The sequence below is a fragment of the Periplaneta americana genome, chromosome 17 (genome assembly GCF_040183065.1).
Source record: "Periplaneta americana isolate PAMFEO1 chromosome 17, P.americana_PAMFEO1_priV1, whole genome shotgun sequence".
In the NCBI taxonomy this organism is placed as follows: Eukaryota; Metazoa; Arthropoda; class Insecta; order Blattodea; family Blattidae; genus Periplaneta; species Periplaneta americana.
Window position 1 is genome coordinate 54,486,029 of NC_091133.1, and position 17,448 is coordinate 54,503,476.

The following is a 17,448-nucleotide window of genomic DNA, read 5'->3' on the forward strand; positions in this document are numbered from 1 at the left end:
TTTGTGATTTGAAATTAATGGATAAAAACTGGTGCTGTGCTAAATGGCACATTATTTCTCATTATTTATTAATTATATTTTTAATATTATTTTTCTTTGAACTCCACTTAGGGCTTGAAAGTCTTAAGTTAGACGAAAAGGAAGTTAAAAACGACAAAATTCCCGTGCATTGGACAGTAATCATCTCCCCATCTGCTATAAAATATTATACAGAGTTCTACCACTTTTTTCTTCAGAAGAAAAGCATTAGATATAAGTAAATGAAATCATTTATTACTGTGCACCCAAATAAGAAGACAGACTTTCGTTTTTTGGATTACACACAAAAATTATGTCTGTATAAAGTATGTAGCTATTCTGTACCTATTAATTTTGAATAAATTCACATAAAAATAATATGTGGTATTATCCCAATTATAACGAGGGTGATTTCAGCTTTGGTGAAATGGATGGATTATATCAAGACAAATAATATTTGAAGGCTTAATATTGGTTTATAACCTTCATGCTAAGTGTAATAGAGTTAAAAGGTGATTATGTTGAATAAATACAAATTTGTTTTGAGATACAGCCAGTTTTCCCATGTTAGAGTAAGACCCTATCAATATCACCTCGTATTTGATGATCTGAATATAATTTTTCTGAACAGAGGCATAACTTATTGCAGGATTTTGGAATTATTATGAGCCATCTTTTGGTTTGGAGGCCCATTAATCAGCCATAACGCATCTAAGTCGCCTCAGCTTATATCATACAGACTAAGTCCATTTTAGAATAAGAGAGAGAGCGAGAAATAATTATAAAAACTGAATTAATTTAAGAACTGCCGAATATTTTCTTGCCCCATTGTCTTCTTTTACGTAGGCTGCAAGGGTCTATTACGATGTCCTTGCTTCTAGTCGAATCACAATGAAAAGGATGCATTTCAGTCTTACATTACACCATTCAATTGATCAACATAAAGGACAGTTTATTGTTGTTGTAGCCCACCATGGTGTTGACCAACCTGCAGCGTGGCAATATCCCCACTGAAACAGCAGCACCTGAACAGACAGATGTGAGTTTCCATCATCGTGCTGGACAAGGAGAGATCACAGATCTAGACATAGAACAGGGTATGAAGATTAAAAATTGGGGTTTAGATTTATTATAGAAGACAGGAAAAGGATTTATGGGAAAAACCAAGTAAAACTTTTAAAATTTATCACGTTCTCGTGCAAATTATGCCATTGAACCTTAGCGGTATTATAGGATTTATTGTCTTTCTTTTATGCCATAAAATGTTAAAATGATTACACATACTATGTAGTTTGTACTTCGAAATGACTTTCTAATATCATGTGAATCACTTGTTACATTCTTTGTTCTATGAAAGCAGGAGCATGCACTTCAACTTCATTACCGTTCATTAATAGAAATTTTAATGTCTTACAGAAGTCTGTGATTAAGTAAACATTCAGGTCTCTTATATGTAACCTAAAAGCTTTTTTATTGTAGCTGTTAATGGTTTTCATAATCTTATTGATAGACTGTAAAACTGATAAATCATGTCCATTAGCCTAGAGTTATAAGTTATAATTAAGTTTTCATAGTACCAGACTTATTATAAGTATTATTGATGCCCAGTAATTGTTATTGTTAGTGCAAAAAAAAAGTATCATAGAAATCCAGAAAAATAGCGAGATGGAAGATTGCAGTAAAATTATGTGAAATATGGAAGATCTCCAGGAAATGAGAGAAAGTTGGTAATCCTAATGTAGGATGTAAGTTCTGTTTATTTGGTGCAGAACAAGATGTGGACGTAAAGGACAGCAATGGTTTGAGTGCCCTGATGTGGGCCAGTGCATATGGCCAACTTCCCACGGTTCAGCTTTTGTTGCAACACAAAGCAAACGTCGACTTGCAGGGACCAGAAGGGGAGACGCCATTACTGTTAGCTGCAGCAGGAGGTCACCATGAAGTTGTGAGGCTATTGCTTTCAGAAGGCGCAGCTGTTAATCATTCAGATGAGGTAAAATATTTACACTGCAGAAATCTTAATAGAGCAGTAACAGAATTAGAAGCTAAGAGAAGCTTAAATACTTAGGAAAGATCTTTTTGCATGGACGTTCTGTGTTCCTTAAATATTGTTTTTTTTTTTTTTTTGTATTGCGTCAGTCAGTGATCTTGTGCTCTGCTGACCACATAATTATGGAATCTGATGTTTATATCAAGCGATTTTTAACCTTTCTCATATCACAGCACTCTGACAATGTGCTGAAGTTGCCGAGATACACCATCTTTTTGAAGGAGATTAAAGAAAGATTGTGTTAAAAAATTCAATTGCTAAAATTCTAATTACCGCATCTTATTACTATTTAAAAAAAATCACAACAAAAGCCTAAACATTACTAAAAACATTGTCTACCAAAATATTCATATGGTGGCAATTTTGGAGATACTGACATCACAGAGTCCATTGTTTCTGCAAATTCTTAACATAATATACACTTTCTATCTACTTCTTTCTTGAGAATGCGTGAGATGAAATATTTTGTGGTTAGTGCCTGGTCTTGTGTTGCAGTTATTAAAGCTAACTTTATCGCCCTTTTCTTGTGTTTTATAGTCACTTGAGCTATTCTTTTTTATCTAGGCCTACTTTTTCATTCATGTTTGTTTATTTATTATTATTATTATTATTATTTGTTTCATAGGTTGGCAACACTGCACTCATGTATGCAGCTCATGGAGACCACCCCCATTGCACCAATGAACTGTTGTTACGTGGGGCGGACATCACAATGGTTAATCTTAATGATGACACAGCTTTTGGTATAGCTGTGAAAAGAGGAAGCAAATTGGGTAGGTCGAAAATTTAACTTAGTTAGTTCAAGATAATCATTACTAAATGGATGGTGCATAATGAAGTGAAGATTATTGCAGACATTTTTAAAAATGAATCTTATATTTCTTTTAGTAAAACTATCGTATTTTGGAGAAAAATACAGTAAGTCCTTACTATTTGTGAGGTTAGATTCCTAGCAAACCCCTGTAAATCTGGAAACGCGAATAAAGAAGCATTGATCCTATGGGAGGAAAAACGTTATATTCCTTTAGGACTCTGTTCACCATACCGGTACTCTTACTACGATATCCTGTCACTAAACTCATCATCCTTTATATTTGTACCCTTAAAGAAAGCTTACTTATTAATTTGTTAAATATACTTCCTTCTCAGTAACTGAAAATGGTATTGGTCACTAATGACAATACCGATTGTCTGCAAATTCCTCACATGGATAGTCTTTGTTAATGTAGTACAACCCTCTTTTCTTAGAACTTCACTTCTTGGCCCATTAAATGCTTTTGTCGCACTAAATGAATATGATACTGGTATTAATGATATTACTGGCTCCCTGTGGATTCCTCTCAATGACACTCAGTTTCATGTACAGTCTCAGAAAAAAGTTTTGTCGCACAGATACTTTATAAGTCCCAGAAAGGAGGCAGTATGCATGATCAGATTTGTGTTATGTTAGTGTAGCTAATCATAAGCTAATACAGTAAAACCCTTTTTAACTAATCTCTGAGGGATTACTTTTTTCTTTTAAATAGGGGTTTTCCTTAAAAAAGGATTTACATTAGGGTGGCCAGTTCCTTTCTCCCTCCATTGCATACATTGCCAACGATATGTAGCTATATATATTATTATGATGTACCGAAGTACATATGATATTTTATGCAGATATTCTGCATCATCATACGATGAAAGAATAATGGAAATCCCAGCGCCAGAGAGAATTTTTCTCCGTTCCATTACTCTTTCATCGTATGATATGTAGCTAGTCGGTGATGTATGCAATGGAGGGGGAAAGAAACTGGCCAACCTACCCCATTATCTCCTGAGCTAGTTGCCTCATAAGTGGTGCCTTCTTAGTATCACTTGTGAGGTTCGAACCTGTCGTCAGACATTTGACTAAATAACAACAAACAACATAAAATGGGAAGGAAAGGCTAAAATAACTAGTACTAACGTGTGTTATATACTAAACATTGTAATTATTTAATTAAGCCTACAATTATTATTTGTAATAAATTGCATTATAATTTTCTAATTCAAATAGCGAAGCACGAATGTTTTTCCGTTTGGTTGAACCTGGGAACACAGTGAAACTCGGCACTGAAAATTTCTTCCTTCTTCTTTTCTATATTGAAGTAGTTTGCAAACCATGCATTTTTGCAATATGTTATTTGAGGATTAGCCTCGACATCCCTTATTATTTTCACTTTCTGTTTGATAATTAATTTCATCCGTGTAGTCGCCATTATAACAATGCACTAACAGTATAAACTAACAAAAAATTTAGAAACAGGATCCACACAACTCGCGAGAACAAAGCAAGCAAAGCAACCACTCTGTGAAAGCAATGCAAAGCAAGACCATAAATAAAAATAAAGAATAACGCAGCAGCATGGTGCCGCATTACTATCGATTGAGATGCGCTATCGAATATGCCAGTACTGTTGATTAATGAAAGTCGTGTCCATATTTCAGGCTACATTATCACAAAATCTACTTGAAAATTATTCCTTAAAAGCGGGATTTTCCTTAAACCAGGTTTCCTTAAATTAATTACATTATTGGTATGGTAATTTGGCTGTGATTTAACAAATTTTATTGTTCATTGTTACATGATTATTGGGTTGACTAAAGATTATTAATATTGCACATTTATAATTGAATGGTTGCCTAGAATAACGTCGTAAGTCCGTTTTTGACCAAACTGAGTTTTCGGCGGAAAAATGTTGTATTGCAAATCTTGCATCATTTGCTTCCATCATCTTGCTGATATTCACACTACTTCGACAGCTGTAGTATTTTGATTGTGTTGCTGAACTGAGTAACGTTGTAAGGCAAATAAAATGGCGGACAATCATACTTGTAGCGTGTCACATCGGTAGAGGTTATTGCCAGTGCAAGGCCAAGCAAACCATTTGAGGTTGTTCATATGCAACAAGAATACTTTAGGGATATAGGGCTAGCAGAGCAAACAATAAAGAAGGATCCAGACATCAAGATAATAACAGCTGCCTGGTTTCAGTTCAGTTCTGACGATTCTATGTCTCTGAAAATGAGGAAATTCCATGATATATTGTTACTATGGACAGTGTATTCCCTAAAAACAAAGCAGGCGTGCAAAAAATGAGGCAGTAAATCATATTTCACAAGATAACTTACCTAGTCTTTATTATGGCCCTATTCCAATCACAAAAGAGAAAAAAAAAATGATCTGATTGCAATCTCAAGTTTTTTTTCCTCTTGGTCATGGTTATTCTGAATTCTACCATGACCTAATAACAGAATAAAGAAAAAAAAAGGATTCTTGTGTGTGTAATATTGATATTGTATGCTTAAACATATAATCTAAGTTGTGTAATTTGTTTCAAGTTCTTATGATATAAATTTGTCTTATTATTATTATTATTATTATTATTATCATTATTATTATTATTATTATTATTATTATTATTATTATTTAATGTGCTCAAATGCAACAACCATAAAGAATTTACCAGGAAATATGGACAGTATTTAAGTTTCTTTGCTTTACATCGTTGTTCTTTTGGACTAACATACGTTTTTCTACTGTAGGTAAATGTTCAAAAAGTTGTGTTATTTGGAAGATGAAGGCAATACATATATAAATGGTATGAATACTTACTGAAGTATTAATACAGACCTCACACTATAATATTTTGCAATATTTAACAATGTTAATATGAAATAAAGATATTTTTAATTTCCTGACAAACTGTAAAAATTGACTAACAATGTTATTCTAGGCAGCCATTCAATTGTATTGTCAGTTACCTCATGCTTGTTGCAGCTCAAGCAGTCATCGAGAATTACCTCCTGACTCTGCTTAGCTGATAGTGACATCATGGTGTGAATACAGTACTACTTAAGAGGGCAAGGTGGTTTTACCTGCTACGTAATAGTCTAAGTATACAAGTGGTTCCCAAATCTTATGAAAATATAAAATAACTGACAAATAGAACGTCTGTTATACTTAGTGTATAAAAATATTATCTATCTGTGGCTGATTGGAGTTCTTCCATTACTCACGGCCTCTGTTAGCTTGATAGTGTGAAGATTTGTATTTTTAAATGGAGGCACATCTGCATGAAATTCATTACTCCAAATGGCAACATAATAATAACACGAACTGAAAACAAACCAGTAGATTGATATAGTTCTTGTATCGTTTGGTACTATTTTTTTAATTGCATAAATATAATTAATAATCTATTGCAAGCATGTTCAACGCGGGCATTACTAGCCTTCAAACGAGGCGCAACACTGAAGTAGAATCTCAGAATCGCATCCAGGCACAAGTTTTAAAAGATATTCTACGTCACTGTTGCACCTCCGTTGAAGGCTAGAAATGTCTGCGCTGAACATGCCTGATCTATTGTGGCTAAGTTTCAACCCTCACTTCTTAAAGACAATGAAATAGATGTACAATTTGGCCACTAGAGTTACCCTTAGAATGCAAGGATATATGATATATACTAATGATTAAACGAATCTTCCAAAGAAGAAAGTTCATATGAAAAACAAAGTGAGACAATTGCGTAGAGAGCATGAATATGTCCTTGGTTTCTAAGAGAGTTTTGCTAGTCAATAATGGTAATATTTTTATTAATTTATTACCACTGCCTGCTGGATGACAACCTATAGCTGCATAAACTGCCTGCTCAAACGAAGTTATTTTACTGCTAAGTGGCAGACAGTGCACACTACTGTTAACATTATCCCTAATAGCTGTGTGCACTACCTGTCATCCAGTGGCTACTTGCACGTAAGTGTTGATTGAGCAGGCAGTGTAAGCAGCCATAGGATGCGATCCAGCAGGCAGTGCTTATTACATATTAAATGCAGCAGTTTTGATGACAATGTGTTTTGGTTGTGATAGGTGCTGGTATATTATTGCTGAAGGACAATATCTTATTGTATTTTAAAATTTTATCTATATTAATAAGAGTATTTTATGAGACTAATATCAATGACGTAAGGAAGTTTGTACAAACAATGATATCTCTGTTCAAAAGATATGGCAGAAATGATGCAAATTACAGGAAGTGAATATTACATTGTAAATTCAGTGGGATGTTTTTTTTTTTTTTTTAAACTTGTATTGCTTTCTGCTTGATGCAAGCAGCATACTTATAGGTTATCTATATCTATTTAATTTTGAGCAACAATAAAACAACATACATTTAGTTGTACTTAATTAAAATAGACAATAACATAAAGCTAACTTACTTTCATGGTGCTTCAAACCTCAGAAGGTTTCTGGCCACATTCACAACCTTCCTCTATTCTGTTCTGTCATGTGCTTTATCTTCAGTTACTCCTTTGTAATCTAGATCCAAATGAACTTGATCTTTCCATCTCAGTGTAGTTCTGCCCAAGAGTCTACATCCAGTATAACATAACTTATTATTATTTTAATTGCAGAGTTCTTGAGTATGTTCTAATGACGTACCTTGAACTTTTTATTCGAATTAAGTATATAGTGAGAGTATACAAGTAATGTTACAACAACGACGGTGACAATACTAATAATAATAATAATAATAATAATAATAATAATAATAATAATAATAATAATAATGAGTCATTCCATCTCAAATCAACAAATTTCGCCGAAAACCTGTGGCGGTCAAATTCCAAATTTGAGTGAAACTTAGTCTGAACAATTATTGAAGTATCATAGGAAGGGAAACACAGTATTTTGTTCTATGGGACAGTAGTTTTCGAGAAATGTACAATTGAGTATGCTGGGGTGTACAGACTCTTGACGCTCTGTCTGAAAGGAAAAAAATTAATTACAGACGAACTACTGCAGAGAAATTCACGAAATTTCTTCCAGTTATAGTGGTGTTGTATTGCCTCATTCTGAGTTGTGAGACATCTTGATCTACTGTTCGACCTTGGCTGAAATTAAAACAAAATATATTTTTTCAAGTATTTTTGTTTAATTTATTGTGTGAAAGGGCACATGGAAAACATTATGAAATTTTTACAGGAGATTATTCATTATCTGTACTATCAATACAAAAAAAACTGGCTTGTATTTTCCATTCTTGGAAGAGATACAACATTTCTATCATTGACATGCATAATTGACAATGAATTTTACTGACTCTGATCTATGACATTTTTATTGCATATTCAGGCCTACTTACTCATTATACTTCATGCCTACTTTATTACAGATATATCAACGAATTTACATGACACTGAAACTCTGGAAACTCTCAAATGTCTGTCATCTAATGGTACATATGAGTGGTTTTCTCTTGTACCAGGAATTCGTACAGAGTTATTAAATCGTTCCATCAGTTCCACTTCCGTGAGACGAATGTCTTCTTTACTGACATAAAAATATTTCACTCCAGCAATATGTTCATTTGCAAATTTGTATAGATCTCTGGCCGACAAAATTTGGTCCATATATGGACGCTGCAAGCTGGCTTTTGTTGCTAGTCTTTTCGTTGTCCCACCAATAGCGTCACAAGGGCTTTTCCCATGGCTTGTGGCAAAAAAATGCCATTCTGCATCTATTCCAAAATCATTTTTATGATGAACTAAATTAACAAAATTCTTCCTGTTTTTATATTGAGATGCGGCTCCGTCACTAAAGTAAAAAATTTTCTTCATATTGTCATCTAATGTTTTGAGGTGTTGAATTAACACTTTCTGGAAATGGTAAAAAGTACTGGTTACATGCATCAAACAGTCACTTATTATACATAGAGAAACGGGCTTGGGAACATTTGGTGTTTCATCCTGATGCATATAAATAACTACCGGGTGGAGTGTCGCCTGGTCATTTGTCCAGTGATAGCCTTGAACCACATCTTGAACTATGAATGTATAATTTTCGGAAAAATCAACCAGTACTACACATTCGTGTTTCTTTAGTGTATCTTTGCACTGCTTCAAATATTGGGCCTGATTATGAGCAATGAAGCTATGAGGACGATAAATTACCCATATCTTATCAATGAGCTCTTCAACGAATTCTTCGAATGGTGTAACAATTGTTTTCAATGTAGATTGGTCTACTGTCACCCACTGTTTATATTCAACGTCCTGCATGCTTTCCTCACTTTCCAGCAAGAATTCACGTGCTTTTCCAGGGCCAGGACATTTTTCACATCCTGATAAGGAACAGGGTTCATTTTGTGTAGAACATACCATCATTTGAAGGAGACTTTTTTCATCCATTCCATGAACTGTCAGTATGTGTTTTAAACTTTGCACCATGAGTCTTACATTTTGGTGTATTGCACACACGCACACTGTATGTGTTCCTTTTGCACCTGCCAGTATACAATGTTTTGGACGCAACTCGGCAAATTTGGAAAACCCAATAGAAAGTGAAGGGTTTTTCTCGCAGAATAATATGTACAATTCTTTCAAGTTACACAATATTAAACGCTTTTGCACCTGCTCTCGTACAATAGAATCTGCTGTAGTCTTTTTTACAGACACAAAGTCCTTTTTTCCGGGACATACGCGACTATAATCATCATCTTCATAAAATTCAACTACTGCTGTCTTAACGTTCTCAGGCACGGGATGGCCAGTCTTCTTTGTGATATCAAAGAACAAACCACGTGATCTCGCCTTTCTTACAATATACTCTGATACTCCAAATTCCTCAGCTACTTTCTTTAATGACCAGCTTCGTGGCGCAACTGAAACTAGTCGTATTTTCTCTTGAACTGTCAATGCCGTTTGTAAGGAACTTTTAACACAGTCAAGAAGGTCCTTATAGTCCCTACCAAGAGCAACCAAATCGTTTTCTGAATTGTTTGAACTCGAATCTAATGTAACCTGAAGAGCTTTTTCCAGTCTACCTTTGATAGCTGATGAAGCTTGTGCTAACTTTCTCTTCCCTAGAGCATGTTTTTGTTCACTGCTGAGTCTCTTCTGCTTTAAGGGTGATATTCCTACTTGTGAAAATGATACATTTATTGACTCTCGCTCTTCGTCTGGCGGTACTGAGAATGGCTGATCGTCCATTGATTCATCGGAATCATCACTACTATTTTGTAATCTTGTATAGCAATTTGTACATACACACTGTCCAGGTATAAGAGAGATTTTTTTCTTTCTGTTGACGAGGTCTTCTGTTATCTGTCGCAAACCCTTCTTAATAACGGTCTTATGTTTTCTATATGGATCACAACATTTACGTCCAAAGAGATGTGTATATTTGTCGCTGCAGTATATTTTCAGATGATGATAACAAACAGTCTCTATGTTCTTCGGTTTCCTCAGTCTGCACCACAATAATTGTCTGTCTTGATCAGGCAAGGTTTTCACGTCCAACAAGGCAATAGATTGGGTATATGTTAGTTTGTGACAACTATCACCTGTCAGTTGTCCTACAGAACAAGAATCCATTTCCTTGGACATTTTCTTACTTCTAGAGTCACCCGTGAAATACACTGAAATAGAAATGTCTTAACGTCAAACTACTGCAAAATATGCACTTTATAAATAACGGCGCACAGTTTTAATTCACTTACCTATAACCCAACAGTTCTTAGTCTGGTAACTTGTCTTGTTGCTAATTCTGGTGTGATGTCAGCCCCGGCTGTGACGAGCTCGAACCAAGGTAACACATAGCTACCACAATTAATGATAGATTTACTGATGATACCACTTAACTATGAAAGTGAACGTTACTGTACACAGGTATGACAAATACTGTAGTTTGCGTATCCCGAGACTGACAGTGGAGTGCTGCGTCACCTCCAAGACATGCTTAGTCTTGGTCCGCGCAGGTTTGAACATGCATGTACGTACACACGTGCCTACACGGAAGGGAGCCGAAATACAAGTTCAAAATTTCACCATGCATACAGAATGTTTGAATGTCTTTACTACTAATATTTCGTTATTATTTCACCTTGCCTTTATCTTCTATACAACATAAAATATTGACCCATTTTTTGTATATTTTGTTTTATTTACATTATAATATAAACTTTTTTTCCACTGTTGTATCACTAAATAGTAGAAAATGTTCTTGAATATATTGTCACTAACTTTGACAGAGAAATTTCGAGTCGTTTGTAAGTTATGGATTTTTTTCCGAATAGGCGCACACCAATATCGAGGGATGAAGTACTGTACACACACGTGCATATCAAAGAAATGAGTAGGATTTCGCACAAAATACTTTGCCTGTACTCATAGTCATTATCAATCAATAACTGGAACAATTTTCACCAGTATCCGAAAAAGTTGCGCCACAGCCAATTTGTTGATTTGACATGGAATGACTCTAATATATATTTAATGAATCTGTGATGTACGTCATACAACTGAACACTGACTGTAATTGAGAGCATGGTAACAAACAATCGACCAAGGACGACACATTCAAATTTAACAGGACTTGTAAGTCATTCAATGCAGACCCTTTATACAGGAGAAAGAGCACTAATACCGACATGCTTTGTATCATGACTGAAGAGTAATTTCATCTTCCAAAAATATGCCACATGCGTAAGCCTGACAGCTAGAGACATTTAGTTAAATATGTTTTCAGTTTGTAATTTTCTTTTTCTCTTGTTTTTATGTTACATTTCGAGGATAGGGTAACTCGCATCTTTCAGTATCCATCTCCTCAATGACCTTCCCCAATCTTGTCTTCAGTATCTTTATAATTCCACGCCCTATTCAGAAGCCTTTCATCTGCTATTCTCATCAACTGTGTTGTCTGAGGTTTGTTTTATTTTATTTTATCTTGTATGCTGTATATTTTAAGTTCTGATGGTTATCATTTAAGTTCTGATGGTTTATCTTCGTTTCTTCTTTATATTTCTCTCTTCTCTCTCTATGGTATTCTTGGTGTTTAGAAGTTTCCATGCTAGCCACTCACTCTGAGATTCGTGGGCAAATTCGGCCGAATGTGATAGATTTTGAAAGGCGTTAAAATCTTTGTTAGCCTGGCTTCATCTAGGAGGGAAATAGAGGTAGGAGACCCATGTAGACCATTTCCCACTCACGTCGAAATTTGAAGGTAGCGCAATGGGCCTATGTAAGTGGTCTAAGTACATATGTGATTGCCTTACCCACTACTCATATCCATTCCATACCATACCCTACCCATCCCACCCCCTTCTTCCTATCCTTAAACATTTTCGCTTCTTGGATATTTTTTCTTCTCCTTGTCCCATAATCCAAGATTCATTTTCGTAAACAAAGTTAGACACAGCAGTAATTTTACAAACATTTGAACATTTGTTTTTATGTGGCTGTACTATGAGATAATCATTTACCCTATCTTCAGAGATCTGGTATACCTGTCTTATAAAATTATGGGAGTGACCTCATAGATGATACATTTTCAAAAATAAGTTAAATTAGAGCTCGTGCGGTTGTGGTACAATTTTAGTGTGAATGAGTAATGATGTGTGTTTGAACAATAAGCTCTCTAATCATCTCTAATATGAAGTATGACTGCGATGTTTGTTATTATCTTAACTTATAAATAAACATTGAAAGTTAATATCTAATCTAAAATTAGGTTTGATAAAGAAGCAAAGCAACGGATGTAAACATTCAACTTGTTTTCTCAGCTGTCACCATGCTGCTAGAGCTTATCAGCTTATCCTGAAATTAACTGGCACAATTTTAACTTTCGAATTTTTTAAAGGAAAAATCAAATAATTGAATGGGTGAGAATGAGGTAGTCCAAAACCACACTTAGCAAAAATGGTTTTTTATGCGAATTCATTTCTTACACATATGAGGAAGCTATTAGTAAGATATTATAAAAATTACTCAACAAATGACTAAAATATACGTCGAAGAAATTATTTTATTTTTTTATTTTAGTTGGTTATTTAACGATGCTGTATCAACTACTAGGTTATTTAGCGTCGATGAGATTCGTGATAGCGAGATGATATTTGGTGAGATGAGGCCGAGGATTCGCCATAGATTGCCTTGCATTCACATTACGGTTGGGGAAAACCTCGGAAAAACCCAACCAGGTAATCAGCCCAAGCAGGGATCGAACCCGCGCCCGAATGCAACTTCAGACCGGCAGGCAAGCGCCTTAACTGACTGAGCCACGTCGGTGGCTTCGAAGAAATTATGATACTGCACCTAATTAGCATTGGATTCTAAACCTTTAACACTGTCCTGTAAAATTTTGCCTGTGTGCCTGATTAAAGATTAACTGAAAGAAAAACATGTTTATACCCCCTTGATAAGGTTTTCATATGGTAGGCCTACATATACTCATATGACTGATTTTTCATAATATTAATTGAAAAAGTCCATATACACGCACTTTTATTTTCATCCAATAAAAGTGGGAAATGACCTTAGCAACATGCTTACCACACTAATCTTATGCGAATCATAATGGTCAAACATCATATTAAAATTATTTGGAGACTAACTGTAATCGTAACATATGTGATATAGAAATGTTTTCATAACATGGGAGGGGTAAAAGTAGGAGGAAGAAGAATAAAATACATCAGATTTGCTGACGATATGGCATTGTTAGTAGAAGAGGAGACAATACTGAGGGATGTGCTACTAGAGCTAAATGATAGCTGTCAGCAGTATGGGATGAAGATAAATGCAAATACCCATAAAACAAAGACCATGGTTGTCGGAAGAAAAATAAAGAAGGTAAACTTGCGAATTCTAGATGAGGCAGTAGACCAAGTGGACAGCTTCAAATACTTGGGATGTACTATAAGCATAACATGAGCTGCAGTCAGGAAGTCAAAAGGAGGAAGCAATGGCAAAGGAATCTTTTAATAGAAAAAGAACCTCTGGAAAAAGAACTAAGGAAGAGACTAGTAAAGTGCTTTGTGTTGAGTGTGTCATTGTATGGGCAGAAATATGAACATTACGATGAAATGAAGAGAAGCGAATAGAAGCACTTCAAATGTGGATATGGAGAAGAATGGAATGTGTGAAATGGACAGACAGAATAAGAAACGAAGCTGTGTTGGAAAGAGTGGGTGAAGAAAGAATGATGCTGAAACTGATCAGAAAGAGAAAAAGGAATTGGTTAGGTCACTGGCTGAGGAGAAACTGTCTACTGAAGGATGCACTGGAAGGAATGGTGAATTGGAGAAGAGTTCGGCACAGAAGATTATATCAGATGATAGACGACATTAAGATAAGTGGATCATATGCGGAGACTAAAAGGAAGGCAGAAAATAGGAAAGCTTGGAGAATGTGAGTTTGCAGTGAAAGACCTGCCCTTGGACAGAACACTTATATATTTATGTGATATAGACAGAAAATACAAGAAAATTCTTTAATATGGGAAAATAATTGAGGGATTTGCCGGAGGAAGGGTATACATGCACCAATGACACACTGACCTATGTGTCCTTCTTCCGGCAAATCCCTCAATTGTCACTGTTTTTCTTTTTATCCTCTTTTCTATAATCACTACGTGTTATGAAGACACATCAGATATTTACCCTTACTTGTTACCTTTCCCCCCCCCCCCTTTTCTATATTTTCCACATGTTATGAAGAGACATTGAATATTTACCCTCAATTGCTGTTTTGTTTGTTTGTTGCTTTTTCTGTCTGTTTGTAGGTCAAGTGTTATGAATATCTATAGCAAAGATATATTCAAGGAGTAAATTAGGTGCAAAATAAACATCCTTTCTCTAGTCATGTGAACCAAGCACTGCCCGAAGTGGACTTAGACAAATTCATACTACAGGAGAGCAGTCATTTTTTTCTGTCTAAGGCTGTACATATGGTAACAAAGCAAAGTGCCGCCAGTCCTGTAATACAGAATTCTAAATAATTTTTGTCTCACCGTCATACCCTTATGTTCATTTTTCTATGTTGTTATAAATTGCTAGTATACTTCAGCAATCTATAATTCATCAAGTTGAAAAATTTTCACATTTCTGTTATTCAATTCAGTCGTCTTTTGCTACAGTTGGATAAGCTGCTGGCTTCCTAGCTTAGCAGTAATTAGTATACAGTGTTTTCGTCAAAAAAACCTATTTCACTCAGGTAAATGACATCTGCCTTTTACTCTTATAGATGGAGCATAGGAAGGTTTTGTGTTGCATAGTGGACAGATAACACAGCTTAGAGCATCAGTGTACAGCTGACTTCCATTCACTGCAGTTCAGTTTAGATCATGACAATGCAGTACATATTAGAACAGCGAATCTTTATTTATGATACGTATATTACGAAAAAAATGTATATTTTTACGAAAAAAATCCTGGGATTCAACAACCATCTGATTCAACAATTCAGAATTTTGTGAAAAACATGACAAACTGGTTCATTTTTAAATAAAAAAGAAAGCGCATAAATGGTGTTCTAACTGAAGAAAAAGTCGATGACATATGCTGTAGGCTAGAACAGTCTCCCACAAAATCTTTATGTAAGTCAGCTCAATAGGCAGGTGTATCTGAAACATCAGCTTGAAAAATAATGGAATTGTTAAAACTAAAGGCTTGTTAAGACAACAGTTGTTCATAAATTGGATGAAACTATGTGGCTAGGATTCAATTCTATCAATAGAGACAAAGTCCAGCATATCTAGATTTTTTATATTTGGTTATTTAATGACGCTGTATCAACTATTGGGTTATTTAGCGTGGATTACATTGGTAATGGGCGAATCCAGAAATGCATATAGAGTGTTAGTTGGAAGGCTGGAGGAAAAAAGACCTTTGGGGAGGCTGAGACGTAGATGGGAGGATAATATTAAAATAAATTTGAGTGCGGTGGGATATGATGATAGAGACTGGATTAATCTTGCACAGGATAGGGACCGATGGCGGGCTTATGTGAGGGTAGTAATGAGCCTGCAGGTTCCTTAAAAGCCATTTGTGAGTGAGTTGTAAATAAGGAATTGAACCCACATTCGAGTGCAACTCTGGATCAGCAAGGAAATGCTTCTTCCAACTGAGCCATGGCAGTGGCCAGAATTCTTTTCAAAAGATGTGAAATGTGCATTAGAGAGGATGGTCATTCTAGCACTTGTGATAAGGTATACAATAAGTCAATGAATTACATCTGTAATGTAATGTAATTTAATAAATTAATGTTGCTTAGTAATATTGTACTACCAGGGGATTCGATAAGTAATGGCAACAATGCTGTAAATCAGTGCTCCTAGTGGTGACCATTGGAATCTTGTAATATGTAACAGAGTAGTGATTCTTTCATAAACCTGCAATATTGAAAGCCTCGAAGTAACCATATTTTGTAAATACTGTCACTATTTCTGATTTGTAGTAAGTAATACAGCTTTAAAAATTGTTAGTAGATACAAACAAAGGTACTTCATAAAATCCAAATTGCAAGAGGAAAATGTGCAACTCAGTGCTTTAGGACATTTCAAGAAGCTTGTGGGAGAAAAATCCTACGATACTGAACTACTACAAGATGAGTGGAAGCAAGACATTCGCTTTCAATCAAGAGTTGGCATCCAAAAAGCTTTAGTTCGATCAGTGACAGATATCCAGAAATGATGCTGCAGATAGAGTCTCCCATCTTCCAAGGATTTGGCAATGCATTGTTAACATGGCAGGGGACTATATTTGAATTATATAATGTCGAAAGTAACCTAAATAAATTTAGTGTGAAACAGTTGCCATTAATTTTCGAATGCCCTAGTAATTTGTGTCAGAAAATAGTTAATGGGTATGTATGTGACTTTTGTAAGAATGAGAGGTTACATAACTTAATATATGAAATTCTAGTAACTGACTAGATTCTGTAATGAATGTCATGTATATTTAAAGTACAATTTGGGATTAATAATATAGGAAGTTCTCATTATTCATATTATAACTCAGTCATTAAATTTTAACATATACGAGAAATACATTTGTATTTTGCACTAATATATCTCTGTATATGTATATGTAACTCAAATAAAGTATATATTTTTTAAATCTCTCTTTGTTTATTATTTTTAAGCAACCTGATGGTTAGCTGATAGGCATTTGAAAGAGAGTGCTGATACCCAGCTTAAACCTACCTGGACTCCTTTTGGTATGAAGTCATGCCAATCATATTAAAATTTTCTATCATGAGTTATTCATACCAAGCTTACGATTTGTCACCAAACAGTCAAGAATTCGAACTCAGCAGTCCTTGCAGCATTTTTAGTGAACAGTGTGATTGTAAGATAGTTCTTTTACGTATAATTCGAGTTCTTTGTCATTATTTTTCACCATTGTTGCATTTTGCTATTGGTACTCGTATATCTCTATCATTCTAATTTTTTGTAATTTCAAAAGAGTAATTGTTTGATTAATAATTATGTAAAATAGTGTGCAAGTGAAAGAGAGTAAGTGAGTGAGTGAGTGAGTGAGTGAGCGTGTGTGTGTTAAGAAGACTCACTTTTCGAATCAGAT

The 17,448-nt window shown here is 34.9% G+C and overlaps 1 protein-coding gene across 1 annotated transcript in view; it reads left to right on the forward strand.

Annotated features, from left to right (window-relative positions):
- The window catches only part of LOC138693343 (DNA-binding protein RFXANK-like), a 20,577-nt gene extending 3,590 nt beyond the window's left edge, over positions 1–16,987 (forward strand). Inside the window, exons 3-6 of the mRNA XM_069817254.1 lie at positions 986–1,115; positions 1,788–2,011; positions 2,694–2,841; positions 5,868–16,987. Of these exons, the coding sequence (XP_069673355.1) occupies positions 986–1,115; positions 1,788–2,011; positions 2,694–2,841; positions 5,868–5,911 (546 nt within the window). The 3' untranslated portion in view covers positions 5,912–16,987. The remainder of the gene's footprint in view (positions 1–985; positions 1,116–1,787; positions 2,012–2,693; positions 2,842–5,867) is intronic.
- Positions 16,988–17,448: the final 461 nt, after the last annotated feature.